The sequence below is a fragment of the Mesoplodon bidens genome (assembly GCF_964165515.1).
Source record: "Mesoplodon bidens genome assembly, chromosome: 19".
In the NCBI taxonomy this organism is placed as follows: Eukaryota; Metazoa; Chordata; class Mammalia; order Artiodactyla; family Ziphiidae; genus Mesoplodon; species Mesoplodon bidens.
In genome coordinates, this window is record NC_138179.1 from 32157358 (window position 1) to 32174480 (window position 17123).

The window sequence follows — 17123 nt, forward strand, 5'->3', positions numbered from 1 at the left end:
GGCGCCTACAGAATCAGCACATAGGAAAACAATTTGCTTGTCTTCAGTCTGCTTACTCCTGGGCACGTGCTGGGAAGTGTTCAGAAACTCTGCGAAGATGGGACAGATTCATTTGTACATACTATAAAACTATTCAGAGGATAGATAATATTCAGAAATGGGTCCTCTGAGAAGACCATAGCATTGTTTTATAGATTTTAGTTTGTGAATTGTTCTTCACTGTCTGTCTCTAGCTGCTTATGTTGTGTCTCAGTGTCCAGACATCAGAAGACGTGTCAGACTTATGTGGCTCAGTAGCCTCAGTGCCCAGCCAGGGGTGGACATATCGTGGGCCCTCATAAACATTTGTTGAATGAGTAAATGGAAAATGATGAAAGATTGAGTGAATGAAAAAATAAATACTTGAATGAATAAACGGTTGAGTAAAAAAAATGGTCCTCAAAAGACAGATGATGTGAACTACATTTGCTTATAAGCTTTCTACCAAAGGTATACATACTTTCTGAGATTTATTAGCAGAAGTTTGGAATTATCATTATGGAATGACTTTTCTACATAGTTAGCTCTAGCTTACTGCTGCATTGTTACTTTGTTATATGCTACCAAACACTGTATATTTTGTATAGACCAAGCACACTTATTGCTCTACAGTTGCATCGGAAGTCTAAGTATACTAGAGGAGTTTTCCCATATTGAACTGTAACAGCGTGCTGAATTATGCTTGCAGATATGCCAGTGTCTTTTTGTGAGAGGCCCCAAGTTGCTTTTTTTCCCCCATTCGTTCAACAGTACTCATTGAGCCAGGCGATGTTCTAAGCTCAGGGAATCAATAATGACCTAAACAGATAAAGTCCTAGGTATTTAGGTCCTTTTATACTTTACATGCATCAGCTCCGTCAACAGAGTCATCATAACAGCACTGTGATGCAGATGTTCCCTTCCCAAGTTTCTTTTTCACTTAGTTTATCACACAGCACCCAGAATGCCGATGTATATTGTCTGGCATGCTTCCAGCTTTACAGTGCAGGATCAATACAGGCTATGGTTATTCTTTGTATTGGTTTCCTATTGCTGTTGTAACAAATTAGCACAAACCTAGTGACTTGAAATGACCCCCATTTATTATCTCACATTTCTTTGAGTCAGATGTCCAGGTTTTTGTTGGTTTCTTAGCTCCAGGTCTCACAAGGCCAGGATCAAGGTGTTGGTCGAATGGGCTCTTATCTGGAGGCTCTGGGAAGGATCTGCTTCTAAGGTCATGCAGGTTGTTGGCAGAATCCAGTCCTTGTGGTTGTAAGGACTGGGGTCCCTGTTTCCTTGCTGGCTGTCAGCTGGGAGCCATTCTTAGCTTCTGGAGGCTTCTTTCCAGTTCTCATGTGGCCCTACCTCTCAGAGCCGTCAACGGTGCATTGAAGCCTTCTCTCTCTTGGCATCTCTGACTTCCCCTTCAACCACTTGTACCTCTTCCTCCTTTTCTTCTGCATCTCTTTGGCTCAGCTGGAGAGGTGTCTCTGCGTTTAGGGCTCATGTGATTAGATTGGATCGCCCCAGATAATCCAGGATAATCTTCCTATTTTAAGTCTTTAGTTGTATCTGCAGAGCCCCTTTTGCCACATGACATGACAACTCATGGGTTCCAGGGAGTAGGATGTATATGTCTTTGGGGGGCTGTTGTGCCTTCCACACTGACCCAGTGACAGTGTTTTCTCCACCTGACACACAGCCGCCCCTGGTTGACGAGTCCTCAGAGGCTAAGAAATCTAAATGGTTTGTTAGCCTCTTGGAACGGTCTTATCTCTGCTGTGTCACTGCTCTCCTTTCTTCTGTCAGCGTATCTGCCTCTGGCTGCTCTTGCGGTCACTTCCCATTGCTTACGCTTCTCATCTTCTACCTGTTGCTGCTGTCCCTGCTGTCTGCCATTTTCTCCTTTCCTCTGCCTGCTTTTCTTTTCACTTCTCTATTCCTCAGAAGCTTGTTTTTTTTGTTTTGTTTTTTTTTAATAGCTAACGACAATCACTGTGAACATTCTCTTCTGGTTAATGGACCAACTCTGATTCTTAATGACTATTTTTTTTCTGACTTTTTAAGAGTTAGAGCTTAGCTGCCCTTGCCTACCTACCCGTCGCTAACCAGCTGACCATAAGCCTTTGATGTTTAGTGCTAACCTGAATATTTAAAGTTGCTGATGGATAGGGAGATAAGTGAAGCATCACTGTACCTTTGCTTTCATCAAGAACAAATTCTTCTTCTTGCTATAGACATTATCCCCCCACTTAAGCTTTCAGATGTAATGTACAAATAAAAAATTTACGTGGTGGAAGGGTAAGTTGTCTCATGTGCTACTTGTGTTGTGTAATGGCTTTGTGTGTTACATTTAGCCAATGAAAAGAGAAAAAAAATGTTTAAAGTCTAGAAACTCAGAACCATATGTTTCTTCACATATTTCTGCCCCAAAGTCATCATTTTTAATGGTAGACTAGCATGCCATTGTATGAATCTGCCATTGCTTATTTAATAAATTTTCTACTGATGGACATTTAGGTTCCTGGAAGTGCAGTTATTGGGTTAAAGCATATGTACACTTCCGATGCTTTTGACATCCACATTGCTTTCTAGAAAATTTGTACATTCTCTTAAGCAGATTATGACACTGTGCATTTTCCTGTTCCTTCAGTAAATTTTACAGTTTAAGATGCCATGAATCATACTCAGAATATCATAAACCCCAAAGCATACTTACATTCATGTTATTATTTTAAAGGTTCTCATCCTCAAGAGTTGAAGATTGACATTTTTCCCTTGAAAACGGCTTTTACACTTCATCATTTAATTCATAGAAAATTTATAGAGAAGCTGCAAAGGAATAGAATTTAGGTTTCAGTCATATTGATGCATATTTCTTTTTATAAAAAAATTAATTTAAAAAGAAAAAAGAATTTTAGATATCCTTAATTTGAAGTTGAGGAAACTTGAGGCCTAGCACCATGACTTAATGTTTTTATTTTATTTTATTTTGGCTGTGTTGGGTCTTCGTTGCTGTGCACAGGCTTCCTCTAGTTGGGGCAAGCGGGGGCTACTCCTCATTGTGGTGCGCAGGCTTCTCATTGCGGTGGCTTCTCTTGTTGCGGAGGACAGGCTCTAGGCACGCGGGCTTCAGTAGTTGCGGTGCGTGGGCTCAGTACTTGTGGCACATGGGCTTAGTTGCTCTGCGGCATGTGGGATCTTCCCAGACCAGGGATCGAACCCATGTCCCCTGCATTGGCAGGCGGATTCTAAGCCACTGTACCACCAGGGGAGTCCCTGACTTAATGTTTAAAAAGAAGGTTGGCTCAGAGGCATCTAACGGTTATTAATTACAGACTCACAGTCTTTAAATTTTAATTGTTGCTATATACATTTATTTTGCATGGGATGAGGAAAATGCTTATTGTTCTTTAATATTAGGTGTGTTTAAATGATTATACATTTGTGTTTTTCTCTAAAGGGGAAAAGCCTCCATCATATCCAGAATGATCATTTCCAGAATGATGGAATTGGTAAGTGGAAAAATTAGCCCTATGAAAACTTGCTTTTATGATGTAAGACATTTATTCCAAATTTCATCATTTAGAAAGAGGAAGATGGAGAGGGACACATACACACACACATGCACACTCTGACACTTTGGAGCTCATGTAACTCTTTTTTATTCAATACATCTGTTCTTGTGAATGCTTTGATATGTCGTTTCTGAAAAGGGGTGATTTTGTAGGTTCCAAGGTACATATATGGATGAACATTTAAGCCTCCTATGCAACATAAGTTTTTGGAACATATTTATATCCTACAAATGTTGGTTATACAAATTTTCAAGGTAAAGTTTATTTAAGTGATTTAAAATGTTGCAGAATTATGCTTTTAAAACAGTAATTGCTTAACTGTTTTGTATGTGGCTGTGCTACAGTTGCAACTCAAAACTTTATTCTGAAGAATTGTTTACGTTTTCTAGTCTCAGAAGAATGTTTACTGTATGGTTTTCTCTCTTGAAGGACACATCTCCAGCTCCTTGCAAGACATTTAAAATTATGCTAGTTTTTACAAGGAATACTTTGTATATCTCAAGCTAATTTTAGGGAATATGGTAAAGTGATTGTTTTTTTAATATGCTCCACTCTTTCACACTGATAACTCTTTGAATATAAGTTACCTTACGGCAAAGCTGGGGAATGTGTTTTGCTGTTGGATGATTTTAATTATTTTTGTCTACGTGAATATGTACAGCTATTGAGGGCATCCTTTCCCTATTTGTTTTTCAGTTCAGCCCAATCCTTCTGTGCTTATTGGCAACCCTATCAGAGCATATACTCCTCCACCTCCTCTTGGACCTCACCCAAATTTGGGGAAATCTCCAAGCCCTGTTCAAAGAATAGATCCTCACACTGGGACAAGTATTCTTTATGTACCTGCCGTCTATGGAGGGAATGTAGTTATGTCCGTGCCTTTACCTGTAAGTAGATGTTTAAGATACTCTCTATTGAATAAGATAAAATAGGCTTCACTAAACTAGTGACTCTCCTCCCAAATAGTGTTCTACTAATCTCTCTCTCTTTTTTTTTTTTTCTTTTTGGTTTTCAATGTCTGTAAGCTTCTTTCATTCAAAGCAGCTCTTATGACCAAAGAAATGTGAATTGTTGCTTAAAATTTGTTGCTATATTGTCAGTGGCTATGAAGAAATCTGTATATTGGGTGTTTTGATTGAGAAGCCTTTGTATTGTCTTAAATATTTTTACTGGGGAAAATTGGGCTAAAAGTTAACAGAGCTAGTAAATTGGACTCTTGTTTTGTAAAGTGATGTTTTATTTTATCTTTTGCTTTTTCATTCTTATATAATTCACTAACCCTAAGAAATACAGTTCTTTGGAGGAGGGAAAAAGGTTTGGATTAGCCTAGCTCCCTTGGATCTAAATTTATCTGAGAAATTCCGTGCCTTACGAAATCCTACTGGCACTTAAAAACATTATTAAATCATTTCTAAGACTATAGATTTTTAGAGGGCTTCCATCTTCTGTTAAAACTCATTTTTCTTTTCTTTAAGATTTTTGAGTATTTTGGTAATTTAAAAAATTTGCTGTTTACTAATATTTCCAAATTCAGGAATTTTAGCCTAGAAAATATTTCTTTCATTTAAGATAAGTACTGTAGTTTCAGGTAGAGGTGATCATTGTCAAGGATCTTTGGCACCCCTACCTACACCCCCAAAATGCAAAAACGCCTAGCTGCCAACATTTTTCAGCCATGTTGGACACGATGGTTCACAATCCCGGCAGCCAGTGAGAATAACTGTCAATAAGAAATATGTCATTTATGTCGACTCCCCATAGACTTTCCATTTTAGCTGAGTTATTTCTTCCCAGACAGCCTGGCAACATTATACATCATCTGCTTTAAATAGTAAGTCCCTTGGGATTTATATTTCATTTTACTAGGTCAAAGAGACTTTTAAAGATTTCTAAGAGTCTGAATTTAACAGTTGTATTATAATAAAATAATAGGGGTGGTAGCTCAGATGTCATTGTGTTTATTCATTTTATATTAATATGCAGAGATTATATATTTTGACACACCTAAAGAAATTTTCTGTTTCTGTGGTTTAATTAATCAAATGCATTAATTAAATTAATGAACTGTTTGAATTTTGCCTACAGTAAATGAACATTAAATGACTTGGTTATTCATATAAAATAGTAATACACATTTTTTGAGTTGAGACTCCTTAGACTGAATTTTTTCTTAAATTTTTTCCCTGTTATTCAAGTTTATTAAACTGTATATCTATGCAGTTATGACTTTAAAAGACAGTTTTCATGATAATCAGTGACATATATGCATTCATATTGAGGGAAATTGATTCAAGACTATAAAATGATTTGATGCCTCAAGGAATAATTACCAATTTTAAGTCCTTGATTTCTTCCTAACCTAGTGTGTAAGGGAAATGGTCAGTTTTCCCTTACATCCTAAAGATTCAAGGAGGTTTTTTTGGGGTTTTTTTTTTTCCAGTTGAGATATAGCAGTCATTCTGCCAATTGTTACTATTAGCATTCATTTTGTAGTTATTCATTTTGATAAAATTAACATCTCTGTGTGTTTGCTCTTTCCTAATTAATAGCACTATAGCAGTTTGCCTTTCAAAATGTACTGAAAGCAATTATTTTATTTCTTATAATAACCTAGGTACCATGGACAGGATACCAGGGTAGGTTTGCAGTTGATCCTCGAATCATTACACACCAGGCAGCAATGGCCTACAATATGAACCTCTTACAGACACATGGGCGGGGGTCTCCTATACCTTATGGCCTTGGGCATCACCCACCTGTCAGCATAGGGCAGACGCAAAACCAGCCTCAGGAGAAGGATCAGCATGAGCAGAGTCGAAACGGTGAGTTGCTTTGCTGCCTCATGTTCCTAAATTGATGATGCGCCAGGTTGTATCAACATACAAGTTTCCTTTCACAGGGTGATTGTTAACTCGTTCATAGATTATAAACCTTTTCGAGGAGGAATCTGATGTAAAAACTGTGGATCCTCTCTCCAGAAGATACAGATATGTGCACAGATACAAAATTTACATGTAACCTACCACTTATAATTGATGGTATCAATTTCCTGGGAAAATGTTAATATTTAGATTTTTTTAAAAATCATAGTCATTTAAAATTGAGACAGAAAACCCTCTCCTGTTAAACATTTTTGTTGACCCAAAATATTTTTGTAGCATACTAAATATTAATGCTACTGTGGCAATAGTTTATTTAAAGTAGTTATTTCTTATGCAAATCGTAGTCTCTTGTCTACTAGAATTATAAATAAGGAAAAATTACCCTGTGTAATTTTTAAAGTCAGGTTTATTGAGATATAATTTATATAGAGTAAAATTCACCCTGTTAGAATGTAGTTTGATGTGTTTTGACAAATATACAGAGCTGTTCACCACCACCAGTATCAAGATTCAGGGTGTTTACATTTCAAAAAACTCCCTCATGTCCCTTTGCAGTCACTTTCCTCCTCCAGCCCCAGCCCTGGGCAACCACTGATCTGACTTTTGTGCCTATACTTTGGTCTTTTCTCTAGTTTGTCATATAAATGGAATCATAGTGTCTGGCTTCATTCACTTAGCTTAATGCTTTCGCGATTTATTTGTGTTGTCTGTGTCAGTTGTTTGTTCCTTTTGGCTGTTGATTAGTATTCCCTTATATGTATGAACCACAGTGTTTTTTATCTCTCCATCAGTTGTTTTTATCTTTCCTTAATTATTTCTAATTTTTGGCTCTTATGAGTAAAGCTGCTGTGAACATATGTATTGAACATATTTTCATTTCTCTTGGGTAAATACCCAGGATTGAGCTTGTTGAGCACATTTGTTAACTTTATAAGAAACTGCCATACTGTTTTCCAAAGTGGCCAGACCATTTTTCATTTCTAGTATGTGTGAGATTTCCAGTTGCTCCACATTCTCGTTAGTACTTGGTATTGTCAGTCTTTTTAATTTTACCATTGCTTATGGGTATCTGATAGTATCTGATTGTTGTATTAATTTGCATGTTCCTAATGACTAATGATGTTGAGTATCTTTTCATTGGGCTTATTTGCCACCTGTATACCTTTGATGAAGTGTCTATTTGTATCTTTTGTCCACTCTTTTATTGGTTTGTCTTACGAAGTTGTAAGAGTTCTTTATATATTCTGGATACAAATCTTTATTAGATACATGTTTTGAAAATATTTTCTCCCAGGATATGGCTTGCCTTTTGATTTTCTTAACAGTATCTTTCAAAGAATAAAAGTTTCCCTTTTTGATGAAGTCCAGTTTATCCATTTTTTTCTTCTTTGGATCATGTTTTTGGTGTTATGTCAAAATTTTTTTGTCTAATCCAAGATCACAAAGATCTTCCGTGTTTTTTTCTAGACGTTTCATAGTTTTAGCTCTTATATTAGGTCTCCTTTGAGTTAATTTTTATATGTCGTGTGAGGTAAGAATTGAAGGGTTTTTTTGTTCTCATTTTGTTTTGTTTTTACATACATGTATGCTCAGTTGTTCTAACACCGTTTGTTGAAAATACTCTCCTTCCTCCATTAAGATTACTTGGTGCCTTTGTTGAAAATCAGTTTACTGCCTATGTGAAGTCTCTGTCGTCTTCTATTGATGCATATGTTTGTTCGTGCCAAATATACTGTCTTGATTACTGTAGCTTCATAAAAGTCTTCAAATCAGGTAGTATGAGTCCTCCAACTTTGTTTTTCTTTTCCAAAATTGTGTATTCCAGGTCCTTTGCATTTCCACATACATTTTAGAATCAGCTTGTGAGTTTCTACAAAAAAAAAACCTGCTGGGATTTTGATTGGGATTGTATGGAATCTGTAGGTCAATTTGGGGGAGAGCTGACATCTTAATATTTAGTCTTCTGTTATATGATCGCGGTGTCTCTCTCTTCTTTAAGGTCTTTATTGTCAGCCTTTTAAAAAAAAGAGTTTTCAGAATACAACTCTTGGACTTATTTTGTTAAGGCGAAAGCTTAGATTAATAGAGGTATCTTGGTGTTAGAAGTTTCCTCCTCAGTAGTGCATCCCACAAAATTCCAGTGTTCTATTTTTATTTCGTTCAGTTCAGTACACTTTCTATGTTCTCTTAAAATTAGATCCATGGATTATTTAGAAAGGTGAGTTTGGGTGAGTTATTGGGGGTTTTCTAAGAATTTTTCTGTTAACTGATTCCTAGTTTTAATTCCTTTGTGGTAAGGGAACATATTTTGCATGACTTGAATCCTTTTGAATTTATTGAGATTTGTTTTATGGCTCAGGATACGGTCTTATCTTTATAAATGTTCCATGTTCATTTGAGAAGAATGGAGTGCTCTAGTACTATAGGTCAAGTTAGTTAATACGATTGTTCAAGTCTACTTTATCTTTGCTGATTTTCTGTCTACGTTGAAAAAAAAGAATATTGAGAGAGGAATATTGAATTCTCCAAATATAATTGGTGTTTATCTATTTTTCCTTTAAGTTTTAAATTTTAATTTAATTAATTTATTTTTTATACAGCAGGTTCTTATGAGTCATCAATTTTATACACATCAGTGTATACATGTCAATCTCAATCACCCAATTCATCACACCACTATCCCCCACCACCACTTTCCCCCCTTGGTGTCCATATGTTTGTTCTCTACATCTGTGTCTCTATTTCTGCCCTGCAAACCTGTTCATCTGTACTGTTTTTCTACATTCCACATATATGCATTAATATACGATATTTGTTTTTCTCTTTCTGACTTATTTCACTCTTTATGACAGTCTCTAGATCCATCCATGTCTCTACCAATGACCCAATTTCATTCCTTTTTATGGCTGAGTAATATTCCATTGCATACATGTACTACATCTTCTTCATCCATTCGTCTGTCGATGGGCATTTAGGTTTCTTCCATGACCTGGCTATTGTTAATAGTGCTGCAGTGAACATTGTGGTGCATGTGTCTTTTTGTATTATGGTTTTCTCTGGGTATATGCTCAGTAGTGGGATTGCTGGGTCATATGGTAATTCTATTTTTAATTTTTTAAGGAACCTCCATACTGTTCTCCATAGTGGCTGTATCAATTTGCATTCCCACCAACAGTGCAAGAGGGTTCCCTTTTCTTCACACCTTCTCCAACATTTGTGGTTTGTAGATTTTCTGATGAGGCCCATTCTAACCGGTGTGAGGTGACACCTCATTGTAGTTTTGATTTGCATTTCTCTAATAATTAGTGATATTGAGCAGATTTTCATGTGCTGCTTGGCCATCTGTGTGTCTTCTTTGGAAAAATGTCTATTTAGGTCTTCTGGCCATTTCTTGATTGGGTTGTTTGTTTTTTTAATATTGAGCTGCATGAGCTGTTTATATATTTTGGAGATTAATCCTTTGTCTGTTGATTCCTTTGCAAGTATTTTCTCCCATTCTGAGGGTTGTCTTTTTGTCTTGTTTGTAGTTTCCTTTGCTGTTCAAAAGCTTTTAAGTTTCATTAGGTCCCATTTTTTTAACTTTTGTTTTTATTTCCATTACTCTAGGAAGTAGATCTCAAAAAAGATCTTGCTGGGCCTCCCTGGTGGCGCAGTGGTTGAGAGTCCGCCTGCCGATGCAGGGGATACGGGTTCGTGCCCCGGTCTGGGAGGATCCCATATGCCGCGGAGCGGCTGGGCCCGTGAGCCATGGCCGCTGGGCCTGCGCATCAGGAGCCTGTGCTCCGCAACGGGAGAGGCCACAACAGTGAGAGGCCCGCATACCGCAAAAAGAAAAAAAAAAAAAAAAAAAAAAAAAAAAGATCTTGCTGTGATTTATGTCAAAGAGTGTTCTACCTATGTTTTCCTCTTAAGAGTTTTATAGTGTCTGGTCTTACATTTAGGTCTCTAATCCATTTTGAGTTAGTTTTTGTGTATGGTGTCATGGAGTGTTCTAATTTCATTCTTTTACATGTAGCTGTCCAGTTTTCCCAGCACCACTTACTGAAGAGATTGTCTTTTCTCCATTGTATATCCTTGCCTCCTTTGTCATAGATTAGTTGACCATAGGTGCGTGGGTTTATCTCTGGGCTTTCTATCCTGTTCCATTGATCTATATTTCTGGTTTTGTGCCAGTACCATACTGTCTTGATTACTGTAGCTTTGTAGTATAGTCTGAAGTCACGGAGTCTGATTCCTCCAGCTCCGATTTTTTACCTCAAGGCTGCTTTGGCTATTCAGGGTCTTTTGTTTCTCCCTAAAATTTTAAGACTTTTTGTTCTAGTTCTGTAAAAAAATGCCACTGGTAATTTGATAGGGATTGCATTGAATCTGTAGATTGCTTTGGGTAATATAGTCATTTTTACAATATCGATTCTTCCAGCCCAAGAACATGGTATATCTCTCCATCTGTTTGTGTCATCTTTGATTTCTTTCATCAGTGTCTTACAGTTTTCTGAGTACAGGTCTTTTACCTCCTTAGGTAGGTTTATTCCTAGGTATTTTGTTGCAATGGTGAATGGGATTGTTCCCTTAATTTCTCTTTCTGATCTTTCGTTGTTAGTGTATAGGAATGCAAGAGATTTCTGTGCATTAATTTTGTATCCTGCAACTTTACCAAATTCATTGCTTAGCTCTAGTAGTTTCCTGGTGGCATCTTTAGGATTCTCTATGTATAGTATCATGTCTGCAAACAGTGACAGTTTTACTTCTTCTTTTGCAATTTGTATTCCTTTTATTTCTTTTTCTTCTCTGCTTGCCGTGGCTAGCACTTCCAAAACGATGTTGAATAATAGTGGCGAGGGTGGACATCCTTGTCATGTTCATTATCTTAGAGGAAATGCTTTCAGTTTTTCACCATTGAGAATGATGTTTGCTGTGGGTTTGTCATATATGGCCTTTATTATATTGAGGTAGGTTCCCTCTATGCCCACTTTCTGGAGAGTTTTTATCATAAATATGTGTTGAATTTTGTCAAAAGCGTTTTCTGCATCTATTGAGATGATCATATGGTTTTTATTCTTCAGTTTGTTAATATGGTGTATCACATTGGTTGATTTGTGTATACTGAAGAACCCTTGCATCCCTGGGATAAACCCCACTTGATCATGGTGTATGATCCTTTTAATGTGTTGTTGGATTGTGTTTGCTAGCATTTTGTTGAGGATTTTTGCGTCTATATTCATCAGTGATATTGGTCTGTAATTTTCTTCTCTTGTAGTATCTCTGTCTGGTTTTGGTATCAGGATGATGGTGGCCTCGTAGAATGAGTTTGGGAGTGTTTCTTCCTCTGCAGTTTTTTGGAAGAGTCTGAGAAGGATGGGTATTAGCTCTTCTCTAAATGTTTGATAGAGTTCAACTGTGAAGCCATCTGGTCCTGGACTTTTGTTTGTTGGAAGATTTTTAATCACAGTTTCAATTTCATTACTTGCTTGTGATTGGTCTGTTCATATTTTCCATTTCTTCCTGGTTCAGTCTTGGAAGGTTATACCTTGCTAAGAATTTGTCCATTTCTTCTGGCATAGAGTTGCTTGAGGTACTCTTATGATGCTTTATATTTCTCTGGTGTCCGTTGTAACTTCTCCTTTTTCATTTCTAATTTTACTGATTTGTGTCCTCTCCCTCGTTTTCTTGTTGAGTCTGGCTAAAGGTTTATCAGTTTTGTTTATCTTCTCAGAGAACCAATTTTTAGTTTTATTGATCTGTGCTATAGTTTTCTTTGTTTCTATTTCATTTATTTCTGCTCTGATCTTTATGATTTCTTTCCTTCTACTAACTTTGGGTTTTGTTTGTTCTTCTTTTTCTAGTTCCTTTAGGTGTAAGGTTAGATTGTTTATTTGAGATTTTTCTTGTTTCTTGAGGTAGGCTTGTATTGCTATAAACTTCCCTCTTAGAACTGCTTTTGCTGCATCCCATAGGTTTTGGATTGTTGTGTTTTCATTGTCATTTGTCTTTAGGTATTTTTAAAATTTCCTCTTTGATTTCTTCAGTGATCTCTTGGTTATTTAGTAATGTATTGTTTAGCCTCCATGTGTTTGTGTTTTTTACATTTTTTCCCTGTAATTGATTTCTAATCTCATGGCGTTGTGGTTGGAAAAGATGCTTGATATGATTTCAATTTTCTTAAATTTACTGAGGCTTGATTTGTGACCCAAGATGTGATCTATCATGGAGAATGTTCCGTGTGCACATGAGAAGAAAGTGTAATCTGCTGTTTTTGGATGGAATGTCCTATAAGTATCAATTAAATCTGTCTGGTCTGTTGTGTCATTTAAAGCTTCTGTTTCCTTATTAATTTTCTGTCTGGATGATCTGTCCATTGGTGTAAGTGAAGTGTTAACGTCCCTCACTATTACTGTTTTACTGTCGATTTCCTCTTTTATACCTGTTAGCAGTTGCCTTATGTATTGAGGTGCTCCAATGTTGGGTGCATATATATTTATAATTGTTATATCTTCTTCCTGGATTGACCCTTTGATCATTATGTAGTGTCCTTCCTTGTCTCTTGTAACATTCTTTATTTAAAGTCTATTTTATCTGGTATGAATATTGCTACTCCAGCTTTCTTTTGATTTCCATTTGCATGGAATATCCTTTTCCATCCCCTCCCTTTCAGTCTGTATGTGTCCCTAGGTCTGAAGTGGGTCTCTTATAGACAGCATATATATGGGTCTTGTTCCTGTATCTATTCAGCGAGCCTGTGTCTTTTGGTTGGAGCATTTAATCCATTCACGTTTAAGGTAATTATCAATATATATGTTCCTATCACCATTTTCTTAATTGTTATGGGTTTGTTTTTGTAGGTCCTTTTCTTCTCTTGTGTTTCCCACTTAGAGAAGTTCCTTTAGCATTTGTTGTAGAGCTGGTTTGTTGGTGCTGAATTCTCTTAGCTTTTGCTTGTCTATAAAGCTTTTGATTTCTCAGTCAAATCTGAATGAGATCCTTGCCGGGTAGAGTAATCTTGGTTGTAGTTTCTTCCCTTTTATCACTTTAAATATATCATGCCACTCCCTTCTGGCTTGTAGAGTTTCTGCTGAGAAATCAGCTGTTAACCTTATGGGAGTTCCCTTGTATGTTATTTGTCGTTTTTCCCTTGTTGCTTTCAATAATTTTTCTTTGTCTTTAATTTTTGTCAATTTGATTACTATGTATCTCATTGTGTTTCTCCTTGGGTTTATCCTGCCTGGGATTCTTTGTGCTTCCTGGACTTGGGTGGCTGTTTCCTTTATCATGTTAGGGAAGTTTCTGACTATAATCTCTTCAGATATTTTTTGGGGTCCTTTCTCTCTCTCTTCTCCTTCTGGGACCCCTATAATGCGAATGTTGTTGCATTTAATGTTGTCCCAGAGGTCTCTTTGGCTGTCTTCATTTCTTTTCATTCTTTTTTTCTTTATTCTCTTGCATGGCAGTGAATTCCACCATTCTGTCTTCCAGGTCACTTATCCATTCTTCTGCCTCAGTTATTCTGCTATTGATTCCTTCTAGTGTATTTTTCATTTCAGTTGTTGTATTGTTCATCTCTGCTTCTTTGTTCTTTAATTCTTCTAGGCGTTTGTTCTTTAATTCTTCTAGGTGTTTGTTAAACATTTCTTACATCTTCTTGACCTTTGCCTCCATTCTTTTTCCGAGGTCCTGGATCATCTTCACTATCATTATTCTGAATTCTTTTTCTGGAAGGTTGCCTATCTCCACTTCATTTAGTTGTTTTTCTGGGGTTTTATCTTGTTCCTTCATCTGGTATATAGTCCTCTGCCTTTTCATTTTGTCTGTCTTTCTGTGAATGTGGTTTTCGTTCCACAGGCTGCAGGATTGGAGTTCTTCTTGATTCTGCTCTCTGCCCTCTGGTGGATGAGGCTATCTGAGATGCTTGTGCAAGCTTCCTGATGGGAGGGACTGGTGGTGGGTAGAGCTGGGTGTTGCTCTGGTGGGCAGAGCTCAGTAAAACTTTAATCCACTTGTCTGCTGATGGGTGGGATCGGGTTCCCTCCCTGTTGGTTGTTTAGCCTGAGGCGACCCAGCACTGGAGCCTACCTGGCTCTTTAGTGGGGCTAATGGCGGACTCTGGGAGGGCTCATGCCATGGAGTACTTCCCAGAACTTCTGCTGCCAGTGTCCTTGTCCCCACTGTGAGCCACGGCCAACCCCCGCCTCTACGAGAGACCCTCCAGCACTAGCAGGTAGGTCTGGTTCAGTCTCCTATGGGGTCACTGCTCCTTCCCCTGGGTCCCGATGCACACACTGCTTTGTGTGTGCCCTCCAAGAGTGGAGTCTCTCTTTCCCCTAGTCCTGTTGAAGTCTTGCAGTCAAATCCCACTAGGCTTCAAAGCCTGATTCTCTAGGAGTTCCTCCTCCTGTTGCCGGACCCCCAGTTTGGGAAGCCTAAAGTGGGGCTCAGAACCTTCACTCCAGTGGGTGGACTTCTGTGGTGTAAATGTTCTCCAGTTTGTGAGTCACCCACCCAGTGGTCATAGGATTTGATTTTATTGTGATTGCGCCCATCCAACTGTCTCACTGAGGCTTCTCCTTTTTCTTTGGATGTGGGGTATCTTTTTTTTTTTTAAACATCTTTATTGGAGTATAATTGCTTTACAATGGTGTGTTAGTTTCTGCTGTATGACAAAGTGAATCAGCTATACATATACATATATCCCCTTATCCCCTCCCTCTTGCATCTCCCTCCCACCCTCCCTGTCCCACCCCTCTAGGTGGTCACAAAGCACCGGGCTGATCTCCCTGTGCTATGCGGCTGCTTCCCACTAGCTATCTAGTTTACATTTGGTAGTGAATATACGTCCATGGCACTCTCTCACTTCGTCCCAGCTTACCCTTCCCCCTCCCCGTGTCCTCAAGTCCATTCTCTATGCCTGCGTCTTTATTCCTGTCCTGCCCCTAGGTTCATCAGAACCTTTTTTTTCCTTTTTCTTTTTTTTTTTTTTAGATTCCATATATATGTGTTAGCATACGGTATTTGTTTTTCTCTTTCTGACTTACTTCACTGTGTATGACACACTCTAGGTCCATCCACCTCAGTACAGATAACTCAGTTTTGTTTCCTTCTATGGCTGAGTAATACTCCATTGTATATATGTGCCACATCTTCTTTATCCATTCATCTGTCGTTGGACACTTAGGTTGCTTCCATGTCCTGGCTGTTGTAATTAGTGCTGCAATGAACATTGTGGTACATGACTCTTTTTGAATTATCGTTTTCTCAGGGTATATGCCCAGTAGTGGGATTGCTGGGTCGTATGGTAGTTCTGTTTTGAATTTTGTAAAGAACTTCCATACTGTTCTCCATAGTGACTGTATCAATTTACATTCCCACCAACAGTGTATGAGGGTTCCCGTTTCTCCACACCCTCTCCAGCATTTATTGTTTGTAGATTTTTTGTTGATGACCATTCTGACCAGTGTGAGGTGATACCTCATTGTAGTTTTGTTTTTGTTTTTTTTTTTTAGTTTCTGCTTTATAACAAAGTGAATCAGTCATACATATACATCTGTTCCCACATCCCTTCCCTCATGCATCTCCCTCCCTCCCACCCTCCCCATCCCACCCCTCCAGGTGGTCACAAAGCACCGAGCTGATCTCCCTGTGCTCTGCAGCTGCTTCCCACTATCTATCTACCTTACATTTGGTAGTGTATATATGTCCATGCCTCTCTTTGGCTTTGTCACAGCTTACCCTTCCCCCTCCCCATATCCTCAAGTCCATTCTCAAGTAGGTCTGTGTCTTTATTCCTGTTTTACCCCTAGGTTCTTCATGACATTTTTTTTTAATTCCATATATATGTGTTAGCATACGGTATTTGTCTTTCTCTTTCTGACTTACTTCACTCTGTATGACAGACTCTAGGTCTATCCACCTCATTACAAATAGCTCTGTTTCGTTTCTTTTTATGGCTGAGTAATATTCCATTGTATATATGTGCCACATCTTCTTTATCCATTCATCCGATGATGGACACTTAGGTTGTTTCCATCTCCGGGCTATTGTGAATAGAGCTGCAATGAACATTTTGGTACATGTCTCTTTTTGAATTATGGTTTTCTCAGGGTATATGCCTAGTAGTGGGATTGCTGGGTCATTTGGTAGTTCTATTTTTTGTTTTTTAAGGAACCTCCATACTGTTCTCCGTAGTGGCTGTACCAATTCACATTCCCACCAGCAGTGCAAGAGTGTTCCCTTTTCTCCACACCCTCTCCAGCATTTATTGTTTCTAGATTTCTTGATGATGGCCGTTCTGACTGGTGTGAGATGATATCTCATTGTAGTTTTGATGTGCATTTCTCTAATGACTAGTGATGTTGAGCATCCTTTCATGTGTTTGTTAGCAATCTGTATGTCTTTTTTGTAGAAATGTCTATTTAGGTCTTCTGCCCATTTTTGGATTGGGTTGTCTGTTTTTTTTGATATTGAGCTGCTTATATATTTTGGAGATTAATCCTTTGTTGGTTGCTTCCTTTGCAAATATTTTCTCCCATTCTAAAAGTTCTTTAACTTAACACAGTTTACTTTCCAATTTATGTTTTACCACTCACGTACAGAAAAGGAACCTCAGAGTATTTCAGGTTTTCCTCTTCTGGTCTTTATCTGTTGTTATCAT

General features: G+C 37.9%; 1 protein-coding gene across 6 annotated transcripts in view; it reads left to right on the forward strand.

The window, feature by feature from the left end:
• The window catches only part of HELZ (helicase with zinc finger), a 179075-nt gene that overhangs the window by 115236 nt on the left and 46716 nt on the right, over nt 1-17123 (forward strand). For all 6 annotated transcript variants that reach the window (XM_081219682.1, XM_081219680.1, XM_081219685.1 and 3 more), the window contains 3 exons: nt 3485-3536; nt 4296-4486; nt 6214-6421. In XM_081219682.1, the coding sequence (XP_081075808.1) occupies nt 3485-3536; nt 4296-4486; nt 6214-6421 (451 nt within the window). The remainder of the gene's footprint in view (nt 1-3484; nt 3537-4295; nt 4487-6213; nt 6422-17123) is intronic.